General features: G+C 46.4%; 1 protein-coding gene across 18 annotated transcripts; it reads right to left on the bottom strand.

The window, feature by feature from the left end:
- Nucleotides 1-1,223: 1,223 nt before the first annotated feature.
- On the bottom strand, nt 1,224-14,737 carry Sf1 (splicing factor 1). Of its 18 annotated transcripts, XM_052191627.1 has the most exons (14): nt 14,297-14,735; nt 12,564-12,692; nt 10,048-10,123; nt 7,070-7,222; nt 6,767-6,856; nt 6,231-6,414; nt 6,023-6,138; nt 5,817-5,924; nt 4,720-4,900; nt 4,182-4,455; nt 3,820-3,879; nt 3,531-3,710; nt 2,565-2,769; nt 1,224-2,121 (listed from the first exon to the last, which is right to left on the bottom strand). In XM_052191627.1, exons 1-14 carry the CDS (start codon nt 14,325-14,327, stop codon nt 1,992-1,994), a joined length of 1,917 nt encoding a protein of 638 aa, XP_052047587.1. In that variant the 5' UTR covers nt 14,328-14,735; the 3' UTR covers nt 1,224-1,991. The 18 variants fall into 18 exon arrangements, with proteins under 18 accessions (XP_052047587.1, XP_052047536.1, XP_052047526.1 ...); XM_052191576.1 differs by lacking the exon at nt 2,565-2,769 and having other exon boundaries at nt 3,820-3,874; XM_052191566.1 differs by lacking the exon at nt 2,565-2,769 and having other exon boundaries at nt 4,178-4,455.
- Nucleotides 14,738-20,480: the final 5,743 nt, after the last annotated feature.

A 20,480-nucleotide genomic window follows, 5' to 3' on the forward strand; every position in this document is an offset into this window, starting at 1 on the left:
GACCTCATGCTGTTTCTACTTGGTATATCCCTTGCCAGTCTGAGGAGGTAGGGATACTGCTGCCAGCATCAAAAACCGGTATCTAGTGATGAATAACCCTGACATAATAAGACTGTGTGTTTCCTAAGATGTCATAGACCAAATGGATATTTCCCAACTCCTAAATACTGACACTATACACAGGTGCTTGTTGTAGCTAGGCTTTCAAACTTGCTCCTGGAAACTGTAACAAAGACTGGTAGCCGGGTGAGAGGGGCCATAGAGCACACTGCACAGGGAATGCGTTAAGACCAGAGGATGGCTGAGCCATGGTTAAGTCATTTATTGATTTTACTTCTAAAACCCACACAGCGCCACTTTGCCGCTTCCAGAGCTTCAAAGAGCTAATTAACCGCCCAATGAGCCCACCAGGGAAACCAATATTTTGAGGGAAGCAGTGAGGTAAAGCCAAGGTCGAAAAGGGTGGCCAGGCCCTGCCCCCACACTGTTAAGAACAAAAGGAAAAAAAAGAAAAAAAAAGAACAAAAGGAAAAACCTCTAGTTTTGGACTTGGTTAGGAAACCTAAGGGTAGACAGTAACTGCAGGCAAGCTACTGGACAAACCAGACCAGCAGGGTAGCTCTGCCCACCCTCACCCTCATGCCCAAAGATGTGGCTCTTACAAAGACAGAAGGGGCCATTTTCCTGGTGCCATCTGCACACTACCCACTACCCTAAATAGAATAACTGCAGAAGACCCTTTGTAGAGATGCCCACTTAGCACAGGGCACCACGTTCCATCCACACCATTCCTGTAGGCCTGCAGTGTTGGCAGGTTGAGAGCCACCAGCAGAGAAAGAAAAAAAGCCACTTGGCAGTTTTAATTTTAGCAGCTCTGTGCCTGACAAGCAGGATTAGCTAGCCTGACCTTTAGTGTTGATGCCTCCCAGGTCCAGGTCCTTAAGTCAGGCAGCAGCTAGCAGACACAAATCATAACTAGAGCTCATCAAATACGGGGGTCGGAGAGTCTCAGGAAAAGGCTGTCAAAATGACAAAGACCTGAGATGGGCAGTGAGATTGCTTCCCAGTTCTATCAACTAGAAACTTTCTAGAAACTAGAAAAAGTGAGGGGCTGAAGCAATTCACATGCAGGACCTGGGGCCGGGTGTTAAAACAAGATAGGTAGGGGAAGCTTGATGCTGCTGGTCGAGAAAGGAGGTTTTAAAAGAAAAGAAACAGACCCGGAAAACCACACTGCTCTTTTATTCAATAGAACATTCCCCCCTTAGTGCAGTGTTGAATCAAACACAGAAAAAAGGCCCAGAGAAATTTCTGTAGATAAACCAGTGAAAAGAACGCGCGTTATACATTATTGTCAACATAATCACTCCATGAAGAGGGAAGGGGCAAAGAAGCAGAACGAAGAACAAGGGGCACAGGCCCCAGACACTGCAAAACATCTGGACGTCTGGGGTCAAAATAAAACAAAGGGAAGCTTTCCAGGAAGGAGAGAAGCAAATGGGTTCTGAGGCAGCTTAGGTGATCAGAGCATGGAAAAGACTCCAGGCTGGCCTATGGTGGCTTGGCAGCTTGCATACTGCTGGCAGGAGCGCTGGAAGATGTGAATCCCACTGCTAGAGTAACCCTATTGAACAATGTCAGAATTATCAAGACTCTTTAAAAGATGTCAAAAATAAACCACCTATCTTTTCTTTAGAGTGTGGCTGAGGCCCTTCAACAATTAGAACCATAGGACCCCTCACCCCCACTCCCAAGCCTGACATTAATAGCCAAAGCCTGTGCCTAAACCATTTGCCCCTCTCCCCTTGGGAGGAGAGGAATGGAGACAAGGGGAAGGATCCTATCTGCAGCAGAAGACCGGGGAGAGCATCTCCTTGGACGGAGTCTGAAGAAAGGAAAAGATAAGGAAATAACAAAGGAAAAAGATAAAAATTAATAAAAATTTCACGATATGGAGCCAGCGTGTTCCCGATTCCGTCCACAAAAATAACTCAGGCTGCTTTGCCGAACCATCCTGTCCACCAGGGGCGCTGCTGAGGCTGTCTGCCTGGAAGGGTCACCAATGGGCGCGGAAAGTCCTCACTCTCATGGCTCGGGCCATCGCTGCCGCGGGGAGGGATCCTGGCGGCCCGGTTTGGGGAGAGGCAAAGGGAGTTGGGTGAGGAGAGAAGACAAAGAAGACACTCGATGCTACAGGGCGCCAGAAGAGCCCAAGCTGGCGCCCCTACTACCACCTGCCCGTTCCCAAGCGAGTCCAGTCACTTGGCCCAGCCCAGTGCGTGCACACACACACATGCGTGCACACACAATCACATGCGTGCATCCCAATGTCTGGCTCCATATGGTGAGGTTCGGCGTGTGTTTAAACGAGACCAACTCTCTATGTATATAATATATATTTTCTTAAAAAAAAAAAAACAAAAAAACAAGTCTAGTTCTGTGGTGGAGGCGGTGGGGGAGCTGGAGGCATCCCGAAGGGCGGCATGCCCGCCACCCCCATGCCCATCATGGTGACAAAGTTAGAAGGGTCCATGGGAGGCGGAGGAGGAGGGGGTGGGGCATACATCATGCCGGCGGAACCAGGTGGCGGAGGCGGCGGAGGGGGAGGGGCCCCGGGCGGCAGAGGCGGCTGGACCCCGGGGGGCAGGGGCACCATAGTGGGGTTGCCTTGCATCTGAGGGGTTCCTGGAGAAGCTGCGGCAGCCGCCTGCTGCTGTTGCCATGGCGGGATGGACCCTGTGCCAGCGCTCGTGGTGGTAGTCGTCGTATCTGGGGTAGTAAAGAAGCCCAAGGTCACACGCGCGGGGGTACACCGCGGCTCTCTGCGGCTGCTGCCTTGGGACAGGGGGGGATGAGGGGCGCCTGTTCCTTGCTTGGCATGCTGTACGGTGGTGGGGGGCGGGCGGGCGGGGCTGTCCTGGTGATGGGAGTGGAGGGGTGGGCAGGACTACCCTGGGGTCAGCCTCATGGTCTCTGGGCTTAACAAAGTAAGCCCTTTGTCACCAATGCCCCTGGAGGGGCTAAGGGGTAAGTTCCAGACACAAGAACCGGCTTTGACATCCCTCCGCCCAGCCGCCGCCACCACCGAACGGCACATTCGACCTCAAGCCCACAGCTGCTCTCTCCCCACCAGCCCCCTTCCCTTACTTCTGCAGTCTCTCAGGCCCAATCACAAGCCCCTCCAGAACATGCATGCACCATCCCACTCTGGACTCTGCTCACAAGGCACGGCCAAACCAGCAGCTCATTCAGCAGCTTAGCCTGGACCTCTGGTGCTCTATAACAGCAAGCTCCCCTCCAGACCTCCCAAGTCTCTCCCAAACACAACCACACCAAACATCAGCTCTCCTCCCCAAGACATTCCTTTGGGCCAGGCGGCCTGGCTTTCAACCCCACTGCCCTTGCTGGGAGACCAGAGTCTCCTCACTGAAGGTGTCTCCAGCCCACGTGAAGAAATCATGAGGTTCTTGTTCCTCTCAGCCCTAGCCCACATCCCACCCACCCCCACAAGCCCAAAATATTCCACTCACTTTGCTGCCATGGCAAGGGGGTGCTGGAAGCCATACTGCTGCTGGGCGGAGGAGGTGGTGGAGGCTGCTGCTGCTGCTGCTGCCATGGAGGAAGAGGACCAGAGGGAGGAGGCGGGGGCTGCCCACTGGGAGGTGGCGGAGGCGGCGGCATCATGCCCATAGGCGGCGGTGGCATCATACCTGCAGACAACAAAAAGACCAGGGTTCTGGGCTTTAGAGACCAGGGTCCTGGGCTAGAAACAGCAATTGTTCCTAATCCTAGACAGAGATCTCAAGTGAGTAGTATTACCTTTTCCTTGATGCAGGCGATAGACCCCAGAGCCCACAGGCGTACTTCCCAGGTACTGATCTTGATGGAAGGAAAGAGTAGGGACTTAGCAGGACATTTGAACTGGCTAGGTAAGACACACACACACACATACACACACACACACACACACACACACACACAAATAGCTTTTCAGCTTTTTGAGTCATTAGTCATTAGCCTCCCAAAAGTTCATGGGTCTCCCCACTCACATCTTCCATGGGCCTAGACCTCAGCATGATTCAGAGTACTAGCTAGCCAATCAGCACTGTTTACAGCTCTCAGCTACTTGAACCTATTTTCTCCTCCCAAACCCCAAGGTTTCTGGTCTGACACTTACTTACCCATTGGAGGAGGGCCATGGTGCCCAGGTGGGTGGGGGCCCTGGTTCATCGGTGGTGGTGGTGGTTGCATCCAAGGTGGTGGTGGTCCATTTGGGTTGTGCTGCATGGGATGGCCACCATGCCCACCTGTCAGGCTGGGTAATGGGTGTGGGAAGCTGTGGGGGCCACCTCCGGGGCCACCAGGACCACCTCCATGCATGCCATGGTAGGGCCGATTCTCTGAAGGACCAGAATTCATCCAGGGTGGGCGACTCTGAGTTGTAGACATGAGAGACTACATGAGAGCATTTCTTGCCAACGTCCATGCCTGCTCCCCCTGGTGGCAACATTGTTCTTCTGACTATGTCAGAGGACCAAGAACATATGGACAGAGTCCTCCCAAAATGAGCAAAGACCCCCACAGAGGTCAGACATCCCAGAAAAACAATGTTGCCAACTACATCCACCTCTAAGCTTTACCCCAAACCTTTGGCCATAGCTCCCTTTCTCTGCAGAAGAGAATAGGGAAGCTAGACCAGAGAACTGTCCTGGGGCTCACCGGTGGTGGTGGGTTGCTGGCAGGAGCAGCAGGTCTTGGTGCACTGGCCAGGGGTGTGGTGGCAGGTCCAGAGGTGGAACCCACGGATGCAGGGACAGGAGCTTCCCCTAGCTCAGCCATAAGGGACAAATATTCTTTATCCATTCGTGCTTTATCCTGAGCTGATTGAGGGTCACCAGGCCTAAAGTAGGGTCAGAAACACAAAGTAAGGAAAAGAAAATACTCAACTGAGCTCTAGTGTGACCCCCTTTCCTAATCCTTTACTGGAAAGTTATCCAGTGTCCAATGATTATACAAGGTTCCCGTATGAGTACACTACAGTTATCTTCAGACACACCAGAAGAGGGCATCAGATCCCATTACAGATGGTTGTGAGCCAACATGAGGTTGCTGAGAATTGAACTCAGGACCTCTGGAAAAGCTCTTAACCACTGAACCATTTCTCCAGCCCCATCCTTATCTCTCTTACATTTTATCAAATGAGGCTAAAGAGATGGCTCAGCAGTTAAGAGCACTTATTGTTCTTACAAAGAATATGAGTTCAATTCCACAATTGAACTTACAAAGAATATGAGTTCAATTCTACAGCAGCTCACAACCATCTGTAACTCCAGGTCTAGGGATCTAAAGCCCTCTTCTAATCTCCACAGGAACTAGGCATGCACACAGTACAGATATACATGTGGGCAAAACACTCAATGAATATAACTATAGTATCTTCTCTGTTTTGAGAGAAGGGAATTTATACTATTAGAGAAACTATATCCCTCTTCCCCTAAAAAGGACCTCATGGGAAAAAAAAACAAAAACAAAAACACCCTAGTCTTATAACTTAAGCAGTTAAGGTAAACTAATAATGCACCCAATGGAAACATTTATAGCCAGAATGTAAGTTTCTGAACAAGACAAAAAAAAGACAACACCAAGGGAGCAATACACATTTGTAGTCTTGAGTTTTAACTCACATCACCCAGATAGAGACATCCACAAAGGATGCTGTTCTGGTCCATGAGATGAACCATGCATAAGTCAGTGTAAGAAGAAAGATTCTGAATACCAGTGCCTGCTGGAGAGCCACTTCAACAGCCAGACCTCACCTTTGAAATTTGCAATCAGAAGCAATGTGACCAGCCCCTCCACACTTGGTACACACGGTGGTATTGGTAATGCTGCGTGTCTCTGAGCTCTGCCAGGGTCTTAAGATCCTGTTGAGGTGGAGAAATCAATTAAAACACCTGTAGAGACCACCTTCCCACTTCAAAAGGTTAAGTTTCTATGCAGTCTTCTCAACATTATCACTAACCTATTATCATCTTCCCTTAGAGTGCCATTCAAGCGAGCCAGCTCTCGAAGCTGCATTTTCCGTAGGTCATTCTGGTCCTCTGGGGTCTCAATACCCTGCTTCAGGATGTTTCTGATCTATTAAGATGCAACAGCAGTTAGTTGTCAAAGTACTTGAGGCCATCACCTAGGTTTCCAACAAGAGGCCCCCTCCTGGGCTCACCACACACCTGTTCTACTGCCTTTTTGACATTCTCCATTGTATTAGCAGTGACTAGAGCATGAAGAGGCTCATCTTCCCCTGGCAACATCTGACCATCTTTACGCCCAACTTTCCCTTCTTTCACTGATCCTTTTCCCCGTATCATGATCTTGGCGTTGCATTCCTTCTCGATGTTCTTCAGGGTGTTCCCTCTATCAAAGGCAGAAAAGACTGTTTACACAACACCTCTGCAAACCCCTATTTCAGTAAAAAGGCTGGGCTGAGTAGGCATTAGTGGGAAACTGTAAAATGCAGAGCCTGGGATCTCCTAACCAAGGACTCTGTTGAGACTTCTACACTAAGGTCAGTTATAACATCAAGATTTTACTTCTCTACAGAAAATTGGGGTGGGGTAAGGTGGGGGTGGGGGTGCCTTGACACAAATCAAGTTTAATCATCATTCAGCCAAAACAAATGCCACACCAAATTCAACAACAAAACCCAAATATAATCAAAACCTAAAATCCTGGAAGTTTTGGGTGCCATAGACTAGTAATTACTCACCTGGGCCCAATTAGGAGTCCCACAAAATTGATTTCTGGATACTCGTCTTGGGGGATCATTACTTTATCACTCACACGTGTTGCTGGAGGCCTAAGGAAGAACAAACCATCACTATTTAACCATCACTATTTCTGGGAGCTGGCACACAACCCAAGCTCCTTTTTTAACTTATATATAAAGAGAGTATATATACTATGTGAGAATTAAGGATAGTTTGGGCCAAAAGGTGAATAGGTAGACCAGAATTGTCCCAGCAGGTCACATATGAACTCAATGTGCCCTTGCAATATGTTCTCTGCTTACTTGTAATCTGCAGGTGGTTTAAAGTCTGGGTTGAGAGCAACCATTTCCGTAATGAGGGTGTGCCGCTCCTCTTCAAGCTTTTTGCGTGTACGAAATTCTCGTGTGTTAAGCCGCTTCCCCTCGCTGTTGTAGATTGGTTCAGGGGAAGGGGACCTGTGGGAGACAGATTCCCATTACTGCTCTGACTCCCACTCACCTTGCTCCCACATGGACTATAACATGTCTCCCCAGCCCCTCTGCCTCTCAGATCCTAGCAACACTCTTCGGAGGAACCGACCATAACGTGTGTTATTCAAGATCGTGTGGAATGCGGGAGATGGAATCTGACTTAACATTAAGCAAACTGGGGTGTATGTGAGAAAGGGGAAAATGCTCTTACTTCTAAGTGACCAGGGAAGGGTCTATTAAATAGAAACCTCTGGACCACAAGTGGCAAGAACAGGATCATCCTCTGGAGGCTTCTTGCCAAATGACTCTTTCATTTGAAAAAATATGTAATAACCAAACTTGATGAACCACAGAAACCCAAGTTTAGGTGAACTATGCCTATCAGAAAGAGCATCTGTACCCCCCTGCCACATAGTGAACACAAGCTCGTTCACCCAAAGCAGCTGGGACTCAAGCTACTTTAGCTACTTGGCCCCCACAATGGAGAGAAATGGTGCAAGGCTTCGTCTCTGCTTTTCCTTCAATGGCCTGGCTGGCTGCTCGAGGTGGGGAGTCTGAGTAGAGAAAACCGTTAAAGTGCTAACACAGCCTCTGCGAAGAGGCTGCAAATGCAGATTTGGTCAAACACTTGTCTAGGGTCTGAACCTGCCAACAGCAAGGGGGAAAGAACTACAATTCTCCACCAGAGTTTACAAGTCTAGAAAGCAGAAATTTCTCTCTCATTTTTAAGGAGTAAAATGCTGATGTTACAAGCAAAAATGAAAAAAATATGTGTATATATATAGTAATGATAAAATGGTCAGTTTACCACAGCTAGACTTTTGCGGTAACAAAAAAGAGAAGTTACACTCCTAGAACTGAGTTAAGATTACAAAAAGGACATAGGCTTGATACTCTGTATGAAAATTTAGTAGCAGCTGCAAGAAGGGAAGAGACCATGTGGATCAGGTTATTTTAAAAAACATCCTGAAAAGAGTCCCGACTCCTACACCCTTGGTTTAGTTGAGAGAACTGTGCCTAGTTGGAGAGCAAGAACTGAACTCGGCTGCTCCCACTGTCTTCAGCCTAAAGGGAACCATGTCATACCAGGTTACACACACGATGGAATAAAAGGTCAGGTTTGTTCGTGGCTAATGACGACTAAATGACACCTCCGTTTCTAGTATCTGTATGAACTGTTAGCACAATCCAGTCAAAGTGAACACAAACAAATGTCCCCAACTCATTAGACTGTCATCTTACACATTTAAATCTACAACAATTTTTAAAACATTAACTGTGCAAGTCAAGTAACATCAAAACAGCACAAAGTGGCTTTATTTTGAAATACACCTTCTTAAGAAATCATCTTATTAAGGTAAGAAACTCATGTATTTCCCTCCAACCTGGGCTTAAAAAGCAATCAGGCATTAGGGCCTCTTTCAAAATTGAGCATATACAGGGAGGAAAAACCCTGCCCTGGTTTTACTCATTTCTAGCATATCCACCCCATTGCTATCTAGAATCCAGTGTTTCTGGCTAATTACCAAATTGTACAAGAACCAAAGTAGCCTTTTAAAGGCTTCATAACCATTTAACCTCTTCCCAAACTGTGGAAGTGAAAAGCAAAAGCTAGCAATCTAGAGGTTAGACTGGCGGACTTCTTCACCTAGAAGAGGCATCAGAGACATCAACTGCACTCTAATCCCAGTTTTCCAGGAAGCAAACAAGGTTTGTTAAAAACTCAACCTTTGGAGGAATTGCCTGGTAACCTGTAGACATACCATTAAAGGGGAAAAGGCCAAAAAGGCACTAAACAGTTGTGGTCTATAACCTATAACGTCAATCTTAAAAAATTAAAAAATAAAAATCTTCAAATCAAAAAAGAAATATAAAATTTCCAACCAAAATCTATATGTAAAAATATAACAAACTTGATAAGCAAAAGAAAGTCAATAATGGAGAAATCATTATCATTTGTTTCATGGTAATGGGGCAGTAGAACTGCATGTGACCAGGATAACAAAAGCCAGAAACACCTTCAAAGCAATCTTTTCAACTATGCTATATGCACTAAGAAAGATTTCAGTGGAAGCTTATTGTCTATTAAATGACCAGAGTTTAGCTGTTCAATACCTATCAGCCAATAAAATTCCACTTAAAACATTCCTCTTTCACATAAATTTTAACTTTTCAGAGGTGTGACAAACTGTAAACTGAAATGGCATGACCACAGCTGTTTGAGGCCCACACTCCCTTTTAAAAAGAAAAAAGTAATAATTTAGGGGGTTGGTTGCTTGCCTTCCCTTCCCAAAACCCGCAGGCAATGGCCAAGGCTGAAAATTAATTGGCAATGAAGGAAGTTGGTTAGAAATCTCCTGATTTTAAAACAATCTCAAAACCACAAGCAGGGAAGACTTCAACAAGCTTTGGCCTGCTTAAATTCAGTGATGGTTAAAAATACTATCAAATCCCTGAATAACATACCCAATGAGAAAAACTACCCCCTGTGCTTTCAGCCAAAGCAGCCAGTGAAAAGGCAGGTTAATGGCCACCTCTCACTGTCCCTAGGGGTGGGCAAATTACCAGGTTAAAATCTATATGCTTACCAATTAGAAACCAGTTACCCATTTTCTTGAACTTATTCTCCCATTAAGAGAACTTTTCTAACTGTTGACTGAACATACATTCTGCTAATTAAATCCTGGTCAGAATACCAGTCATCTTAACTAGGATTTTATTGAACTGACACAATATGTTGCCACCAGTAAAAACATATTGAGAAAAAAGGTAAAAGCGTTACTGTCAGCTGGTTAAAACTGTTTCCCAACCTGTCCTCAGGGTTAGGGGGGATGCCCAGGTCTCCTGTGCGCAGTTTACGAGTCAGGTCTTCTATCTGTAGTTGCACTGGAAGAAACCAGGTTAGGAAAGAAAAAAAAAGGATGGAAAAAAGACAATGTTACCAAAAAACATCTCAAATCTCAATAACAAGCATGAAGAACTCGGAGACTTTGAAAGGGATGACTGATCAGTGACACACTGAGGCAAAAACCCCCAACCACCTAGCGCAGGAGTCCATCTACATCTATAGTTAATTTCCACTTCAAAATGGTTATCACTTAAGGAAGCAAACAGTTTGTTGGAAGAGGGGTTAGCAGTTAAGACTGTTCACTACAGCTTACAATTGCAATTATCAAGAGGTATTCACCTCTCCCTTCCCCACCAACACTTGCTTACGATTGGTACCCCAAACCAACAGCATTTAAGATATCATCAATACCTGCTTCCCATCAAACTCAGGGCAAAACTTAAATTTCTATTTCTTTAATAAGTATTAAACACAGCCCAAAATTATTCAATTAACATGGGACAACAAAAATAACAGTTGAGCAAAAATCAGATCATTTTTATTAAGACCAGGTTTAAAACTCTTTAAGCAAGACATTTAATAACCAATTTAACATCTTAAAAATTTATATGTATACTTTCTGTACAATCAAGTCTATATTAAGAGTCCCCCAATACCTGCACCTTCACTCGAATATTGAACAAACCACATACCTTTTTTCATAATCCAATGGGCCTTTAAGTAAGATGTTATAAGCTTTATTATTTTCCCCCCTTTTTTTTTCAGATAGGGTCTCAAAAAACATAGCTCTGGCTGTCCTGGAATGCACTGTGCAGACCAGGCTGGCCTAGAACCAGAAATCACCTGCCTCTGCCTCAATGACTGAGTTAAAAGTGTGCACTACCTCACCATCTATGAGTTTATTTTCAGACCAGCTACTGATGTCCTAGGAAGGTGTGTAGATGCTAAGTGAAGGTCAAAGAGAATGCATAAAAGCTGCCAGTAACTCAGGCAAAATATAACACAGCAGTAGGATAGCAAACCTAGAGTAGCTTCTTCAATATGACGTGTTACTGCTTCTCCTTTATCTCTATCATGACCCAAGTCTCTGAGAAGGCAGTAACTGCAGTTTACCTACAATTAGGGTTAATACATACCTTAAGTACAGAAAATTCTAATTATCTGTATTAAAGCATGTTTCACAAGACTATACAACATCTCCATGCTAAACCACTGATTTAAAAAAAAAAGTGATAGACACCATTCCTCTCCCAGCTCCTTTACTCCAACAAGTTCTAGGCTTGCAGTCAGACATTAAGCTCAGAAACTTAATGTAAAAAAATACCATAGGGCAGCCTCAATTTGTGGGCTCTAACTTGAAGAAACATCCAGCACTGAAAAATAAACCAGAAAAGACTGCTACCTCTCTTGAAGTAAAAACGTATGCTAGCTTCTAACTAGTCTATTTACTTCAATAAAAGATGTAGTATCTAAAGGCTTAATGCATTAACTGGGCCTCCAGAGGAAGAGAGGTAGTTGTAAAGTACTAACTGTTAGACTGTTCTTGGGCTGTGGAAGCACTAAGGATATCTCACAAAGTTACAAGGTCCAACACTGGTCTAAGGCTTGGGTAAGAGTAAACAGCAGGAAAAAGTAGTATTAGTAGTACTGTAAGAAGCAAACCATTCCAACACCTCAAAATCCTCAGCAATCTAAAACCAGGAAATGAAGACCCTCCAGATTTAGACCAAGCTGTTTAAGAAGGCCACAGCTTAATGGACCCACAAGGTTTCTGCCCCAAAGAGGATGTTTACTTGGTTAGTTGAAAATGTGTATCAAGTGCACTTTTTGAGACAGCAGGACAGATAGAAAACTTCCATTCTACTGTGGACAGTAACCTAATTTTTAAAATTCTGCCACCACTTCATTTCAAATCAAACAGTAAACCCTTCCTAGCAGAATCCTTTAGTGGTAAATTACAAGAGCCTTTGTTTTAAATCAGCTCTCTAAAGACCAAAGAAAAAAGGATACCAAAAGGAAGGATTAAATTCAACAAAATGGGTAAATTGTAAATACTTTCCAAGCCACTTTTTGCTTAAACTATTTTGTACCTATGAAAAACAAAACCACATTTTTAGGGAAAGGGAACCATGACATTATGGTGAATGGCCATGCTACAAAACAACTGGTTTACAATACCTGCCGTGTTCTCCACTGGGGCTGTCCAGAGAGGAAGATAGCATTCACCTCACCAATGAGCAAGAACAGCAGCTGAGAAGTAGGCTGCTGGGCTAAGGCCTACTTGCTGCTAAGAGCAGGCCCAAACAAGAAGCTACAAATGCAGGACTGGCCAAGCAAATCACGGTTTACGCGGCTATGAAAGCATAGCTTGTCACTCCTTATTCCCATGACTTAAAATCTTACACTTTCAACAGGTTCATCACTCAGAATAAGCAGTAACAATCTGAAGATGCACCTGGATGCAGAACGTGTATTTACCTATATAAGCTCTTTCTTGTTCCCGAGTCAGTCCAGGGGGGATAACTGTAGGCATGCCTGGAATCACTGTCTTTTGTTCCATTGTATCTTGGTTCCATCGGCTCCTCTTCCTCTTCTTACTTGGGAAGTCTAAAGACAGACAGAGTCCATCAGGTGGAAATATGAACCAGATGACAAGCAATTCATAATTAAGACCAAACAGAAATCACCTAAAATTTAAAAAGGAAAGAAATCTCAGAGGTCAGAGAAAACAAGCAGTCATTATAAAGGTTCTCCTGTCAAGAAATTTAAGGAACAGCTCACATTTAGTTTTTTTTTATTCTGAAAAAACAAGAGAATGTATCTAGGAACAATTTTTTTTTTGTAGTGCTGGCAACATCAAAGTCTTTACATACATATATTGGGTAAGAGCTTTACCACTGAAGCATATCTCCAACTCTTTGGATCTTTTGTTTGTTTTTTGAGACAAAAGTCCCTTTACAGAACCCTGGCTGTTGTAAACTATGTAGACCAGGCTGGCCTCAAATTTAAGAGATCCACCTTCCTCTGCCTCCAGAGTGCTAGGATTAAAAGCATGAGCCACCATGGCCTTGCTTCCAAGTCTTAATGCATAGAAACCCAGAATGGAAGTGTCAACAGATACATATTATCAATTCTGGATGCCTTAAGGGGCAGAAAAAAAAAAAAAAAGAGATGGAATGAGGCCCACAAAGCATTGGAAGTCAAGCTCCAAGAAGCCACCACAAATCTCTTGCTACACATCACTGTGGGAAACATTGCATCCTTCAATATGACCATCCTTTCACATGGAAACATCAGCATTCGGTTTTCCTGACCAGGACACTCATCATCACAACTCTGATTTATTAGGTTCTTCCCTACATTTACCACACAAAGGTTTTCTACTTCTCAGATTACAGGCCCAGAGAAAAGGCCTTTTAAAACAGCACGGGGAAAGCTGGTCACTCTGAGAACCTTCTAGAAAACAAAAGGAGAAACAGCCTTAATAAATGATTGAACTCAAACATCACTAATAGCCTTCCGAACGCGCCTCATTGTGAAAGGATACTCTTGTCCCGGGACTAGCCTCCCTTTTCAGGCTCCTAAAAACCATCAAGGGAGCCACTCACGCCACATCGTTACACGGACCTGACTCTCCTGTCCTGTCCATACCAGGACCTCAGGGGGCAACAGGTGGCTTCTTCACAAACTATCAGAATTGCGCCACCAAGCCTCAACGCCTCACTGCGTCTGCGCAAAGAACGCTTCCTCCCGCCCTTCTGCCCCTCATGACGCGCGTGCGCACTCGAAGCCTCCCAAACCAGGCCGCGCGTTCCCTGTGGCGCGTCCGCACGAGCCTCCCGTGCGCGCGCGCGCGCGTCCTTGCCGCGTACAACCGCGATGGCGTGCCCCTCAGTCGGCCGGTCCGGTCCGGTCCGGTCCGGTCCGCCCGACGACTCTCGCGCTCTATCGGCCCGACTCACCTCCGCCGCCACCGGGCTGGCCCGGCTGCTGGTCCTGGCGCAGAGGCGACCCTCGCTGAAAGAGCGGGGGCGGCTGCTATGGCGGGTACAAGGCTGGGGGCGGCGGCGGCGCCACCGCCGCTAAGGACAACGCCGTGGTTAGGGCCCCCAGCGATCCCACGGGCGGCGGCGGCCCGAGCGCCAACAGGCTCGGCTCGAAGCTGCCTTTGGGCCCAGGAAGTGGGGAAAGGCCTGGCAGGCCCAGCTTACCCAGCGGCGTGGCGTTCGCTCCGGTCGCCATGGCGCCCCAGGGGACCGGCAGTAGCGGTTCCTCGTCCTCCGCGGCGGCTTCTCCTTCACGAACCTTCCGGGAGGTTGGGGGGGGGGGGGAGGAGACCCAACTACGCTGCCGAAGAGCGCGGGGAGCCCGTCCTCTCACGCGGCGGGCGGCGGCGCCAGACGCACAAAGAGGGAGGAGAGAGGACGCCGCGGGGGCGGGCTCGGGGCGGAGGGGCCGCGGCCTTGATTGGGCCGGCCCGAGGTGAGGTCGGAGTCAACGGCCTCGGATTGGTGGAGCGCTAGTTCTTTTCAATACGCGTCGGGATTGGCCGAACCGTTAGCCCAGGCGACGAAATGGCGGCGGGGCCGGGAGCTGGGAGGTGTCGCAGCGCGCACTTCTTGTTACTGCGCGGACTGAGCTCTGAGGCCAGAGTGGTGGGGGATAGGATGGGGCAAAGTCTATGACGTAAAGCGAACGGCTAGCTCATTGGCTGAAGGAGTGCCTCAGCGTCGTAGTGTCACAGGATTGGCTGAAACGACTCCCCTCCCCCAAGGAGGGGATTTGAGCCGCTTGGGAATTGAGAAAACCGGGAGAAGCCGGAACGAAGGCGGGGAGCAGGAGGTGCGCATGCGTAGGGAGGGCAAGCGGTCTCTCCGCCGGAACGGAAGCCTTGTTAGTCATTGTGCTAGCGGTAACAAGGAACCGCGGGGGAAGGGGCGGGGTCGAGCTGAGGAACAGGATATGTCGCGCTGCAGGTAGAGAAGAACTTCCTGTTTTCTCTGAAAAGTAGTGTTACGGAATGGCTTTAAGATAGGCTAGTTGGTGTGTGTGTTTAAAGATTTTATTCCGGTTCAAGGCAGCCTGTTACCCGAGAACTTGAGAGGCTGAGAAAGGACAGCTGACATGAGTTTGAGGCTAGTCTGAGGTACAGTATATCTGTCTCAAAAAAGAAAAAAAAAAGCCAGGTTCAATGGCACATGCCCGTAATCCTAACTCTTGTAAAGGAAAAATCAGGAGCTCAAGGTCATTCTTAGAAGAAAGGGGGAAAGGTCATTTCAAAAGTGTGCACTTACTTAGGCGGTGGTGGCGCACGCCTGTAGTCCCAGCACTTGGGAGGCAGAGGCAGGCGGATTTCTGAGTTCGAGGCCAGCCTGGTCTACAGAGTGAGTTCCAGGACAGCCAGGGCTATACAGAGAAACCCTGTCTGGGAGGAAAAAAAAAAAAACAAATCCAAAAAACAAACAAACAAACAAAAAAAAGTGTGCACTTCCATCGAAATCTCAATGTGTTGGGAATTTCATTAAGTTACCTTAAAATTACATACCTATGAAAATGGTAGGGAACTTGTAAATGAATCTGAGGCCCCATAAAACATAAGAGTAATGAAACAAAATTTTCCTTTTCTGAGTTCGAGGCCAGCCTGGTCTACAGAGTGAGTTCCAGGACAGCCAGGGCTATACAGAGAAACCCTGTCTCGAAAAAACAAAATCCAAAAAACCAAAACAAAAAAAAAAATTGATGTAGAAAAGTTTACATGTAGACATATAGAAAACAAAGTTTGGGGTGATCTAGGAGTTGAGAGACTACAAAGACAGGAAAGTATGGTGGATGGTACAAGTCATCAGACTGTGACAGATACAGAGGAAATAGCCATAAAACAGTGGCAGAGAGAGAGAGTGAGTGAGTGTATGTCTGGGCTGAAAATACAATTCAGTGGTAGAGCTCTTGCCTAGCACATGCAACTCCCAGATTACATCTGCAGACCTGTAAAGTAGAAGGAAAACCAACTGTAATACCCAAAGAAGCCTTTAAAACTAAGTAGAGGAGGGACTGGCTCAGCAGTTAAGAGTGCTGGATACTCTTTCAGAGGACCTGGTGCCCCCACATACCAACTAACAACCATCTCAGTTCTGTTCCAGAGAATCTGGACTCCCTCTTCTGAACACCTCAGACACTGCTCTTACAGGTGGTGCACAAACATACACATAGATAAAACACCTATACACAAAAAAAATAATCTAAAGATTAAAAAAAAAAAAAAGGCACAGTAGTAGAATACTGGCTTAGTATGGCCAAGGGCATTGGTTTGATCCCAAATACTGAAAGCAACCATTATGTAGCTGCCATAGCAGGCTGTGGTGGTTCAAATGAGAATGGCCCCTTAGACTTATATGAATGCTTAGCCCCAGTTGGTAGATCTATTTGGGAAGAATCAGGAGACATAGTATTGTTGGAGGAGGTGTATCACTGGGGGGTAATTTCAAAAGCCCATACCAGGCTTAGTCGCTGTCTCTCTCTGTCTCCCTCACTCTGGCTTGTACTTGCTGATTCAGTATAAATTCTCAGCTACTACTGCAGAGGCATGCCTGCTTCCTGCTGCATACTCCCCACCATGGTTGTCATGGACTCACCCTCTGAACTGTAAGCAATAAGCTTTCTTCTATAACTTTCCTTCATAGTGTCATAGTGTCTCTTCACAGCAATAGAAAAGTACGTGGTGAAGCCCGGCGGTGGTGGTGCACACCTGTAATCCCAGCACTCTGGGAGGCAGAGGCAGGCGGCTTTCTGAGTTCGAGGCCAGCCTGGTCTACCGAGTGAGTTCCAGGACAGCCAGGGCTATACAGAGAAACCCTGTCTCGATAAAACCAAATCCAAAAAAAAAAGAAAAAAGAAAAAAAAAAGAAAAGTACGTGGTGGTGGAGGCACAGCTTGGCAACCCTTGGAACCCCGATCAATCACAGCACTGGGAACATCAAGGAGCATTCAGGCCATGGTCTGCAGCCTGCCCACCCAGGGATAGTACTGCACACCAGACCCTCTGTGCTTCCGGGTGAGTGTGGTGCTCTGGAAAATGTGCGCTCTCCTCTGTTGGGAAAGGTACTGAAGTCAAGGACATACTTTCAGAAAACCTGGGGCTTGTGAACAAACCCATGAAGGTCCTTGGCTGACCAACGTTGACACTGTGTTATTGATTGTTCAAAGCTGAGTGAACTAATGAGAGAAGAAGCATATGAGAACTACATGAAATCCACTGAGGAGTGAACATAGCACCCACAGGCCCCAAATCAGTGGGAGGTGACCTGGTCTAACATGCTTGTCTTAAATTAGTATAGGATAGAAGGCTTGAGATAACTTTTAGCAGTACTGATGGAAAAGGGACCGTTCTTGACTATGCTACTTAAGAGAAAACCCAACTTGCTAATGGGTGCAGATAAGCACTGTGTACATATTTTCATAATACCTAGATAGATATTTAGACTAGGGACTTAGCTCCAGTCTTTAGAATTCATGAGATCATCTATGGGAAAAGTAACTATAAAGCTGGACTTGATGACAAGCCACTCTTAATTCCTGCACTCCACAGCAGAATTCAAGGCCAGCCTGGTGTATGTAACAAGTTCCAGGCAAGCAAGAGTTACAAGATGAGACCCTACCCAGTGATTATAGGAATTCCATAATTCAGGATAACAATGTTGTAAGTCTTGCATAATATTCTAATCTGCCCATATCTATCCCTGGGTTTAGGTCAAAAGACTTAATGTACCCTCTCATTGGAAACAGTGTCAGACGAAGGACAGTGCTGCCTTCTTTTTACCATGTGCTGCAGTGAACAGTGAGAAATGAAACAATCATCCTGCCGAGTCAGGCATGGCCTTGGTAGGGACAGAATGACATGTCTCCTGTTCCTGGGAGCCGTTGGTCAGCAAGGACCTTCACGGGTTTGTTCACAAGCCCCAGGTTTTCTGAATGTCCTCCCTGTTAACAATGTTAATACCTCCATGATACTCAGAGACAGCTTGAGTCAGGGAGGTGAAGGTATAGCTAATGTCTCAGCAGATTGGTAAAAGCTAGGACCTTTAGGACAGCCCTTAAGGCTGTGGAAAAGAACTCTAAAAACATGAGTTTGAAAATATATAATTTCTCAACTATGCAAAAATATAAGGGTGTAATATGAATTACATACGGGGCTTCATAGATCTAAAGGAACAGAGGCAGCTGCACTATCTGAGCCAGAAAGATACTGAGACAAAAGATTTACAGAGTGGTGACCCAAAGGGGAGATCCCACTCAGCTAAGTTTTTCTTGTGTTTTGTTTATGCTTATAAATGCATGCAATTTCCTGAGTTCAGGGTCAGCCTGGGACAGAGATAATTTAAGTCTAGGTGTAGTCAGAATGGTAACCTCTGGACAAGATTTACAAAGCTAAGTTTACAAAGGCAGGCGGATCTCTGAATCCTTTTGCAATGTTAAAAAAAGAAAAAAGCTGGGTGTGGTGGCGCATGCCTGTAATCCCAGCACTTGGGAGACAGAGGCAAGCAGATTTCTGAGTTGGAGGATAGCCTGGTCTATAGAGTGAGCTCCAGGACAGCCAGGTCTATATAGAGAAACCCTGTCTCGAAAAAAAAACAAATCCAAAAAACCAAAAAAAAAAAACCAAAAAAAAAAAAAAAAAAAAAAAAAAAACCACTGGCTACTCTCTAGAGGTCCTGAGTTCAAATCCCAGCAACCACATGGTGGCTCACAACCATCCATAACAGGATATGACCTCCTGAAGTATCTAAAGACAGCTACAGTGTCCTTACATATAATAAATCTTAAAAAAAAAAAAGACAAAACCATGTGTGTGTGTGTGTGTGTGTGTGTATACCATGTACATGCCTGGTACCAGCAGACAGCCTTTCAATCAGATCCTCCTAGAGCTGGAATCATAAGACAGCTTCGAGCCACCATGTAGGTGCTGGGAACTGAACCTGGATCCTCGGCAAGATCAGCAAGTGTTCTTGACAGCTATCTCCCTAGAGCTTCTCTCCCCCCTTTGAAATAGAAAAAGCTGACAGCTCTGTAACAAAGCACAGGCTGCTGGTCCTATCTGTAGTGCTACAAAAATAGAACAAAGGGCTGGTGGCACATGCCTGTAATCACAGCACTCAGGAGGTGGATGGAGGCAGAGATGGCTGTCAAAGCCAGTCTGGCTATAGGACATCCTGCTGTAAAGAAAAGTTCAAGTAGTGAGAGAAGGTTCTGCCTGCAGGTCACATGTTGAGACTCCTGCTTATTGGGTAGAATCTTCTTAGGGCTTTTTGTTTGAGACAGCCTCACTATGTAGTCCTGGTTACCTAGAGCTTGCTGCATACACAAGGCTGACCAGGAACTCGCAGAGATCCAGAGATGATCTTGCCTCTGCCTCCCTAGTTCTGGGATTAAAGGCTATGTACTGCTGGGCAGTGGTGGCGCACGCCTTTAATCCCAGCACTTGGAAGGCAGAGGCAGGTGAATTTCTGAGTTCGAGGCCAGCCTGGTCTGCAGAGTGAGTTCCAGGACAGCCAGGGCTACACAGAGAAACCCTGTCTTGAAAAAACAAAACAAAGCAAAAAACCAAAAAGAAACAAAAACACTGTGTGCTATGCCCAGCTTGCCCCCCCCCAGCCCTTTTTTTTCCCAGACAGGGTCTCTTGTCCAGGCTAGCTTCAAACTTCTATAAATTCTACTGGATCCTCCTCTTACCACCTCCAGAGTACTAGGATTATGGGCTTTCTCTAAGCACTGAGGGGGATGGATCCCAGACCTTCTTGCATGCTAGGCCAAGTTTTCTACAAGCAAACAAATCCCAACCCTTCGGGGTTTTTTTGGGTTTGGTTGGTTTGGTTGGTTCTGTTCTTTTTTTTTTTCACTATATAGCTCTGGCTATCCTGGAACTCACTCTGTAGACCAGGCTGGCCTAGAACTCACAGAGATCTGCCTAACTCTGCCTCCTGAGTGCTTAAAGGTGTGTTCTACAGTCCAGCTAGTCTGTCCTTTAAAGGAAACTGAAACAGGAACTTGAAGAAACCACTTGTATTAATAGTCAAAAGCAGAGAAAGAATTGCCTTCTCCACTCCAGGATCCCCTGCCTAGGGAGTAGTGCCACTCGCAGTGGGCTGAATCTTCTTTTTTAAAGACCTGCCCACAGGCCAACCTGATCTAGACAGGACTTCAACATTTCTTGACTATTTATCGCCCTGCCTTAGCCAATGGCGCATCCTGAGGAACACTCAGGGAACGTGGCCCCTGCCCTGAGAGCCATATCACTTTCTCATCCCAGAGACTCCTCTGCAGCTTCAGGGCTTTGCCTTGTGCCCTTCTAGCCCGGGCCTGCTTGTTGAGCACGCGAACGAGCCCACCCATGTTCTCTGT

The sequence above is a fragment of the Apodemus sylvaticus genome, chromosome 1, assembly GCF_947179515.1.
Source record: "Apodemus sylvaticus chromosome 1, mApoSyl1.1, whole genome shotgun sequence".
Lineage (NCBI taxonomy): Eukaryota > Metazoa > Chordata > Mammalia > Rodentia > Muridae > Apodemus > Apodemus sylvaticus.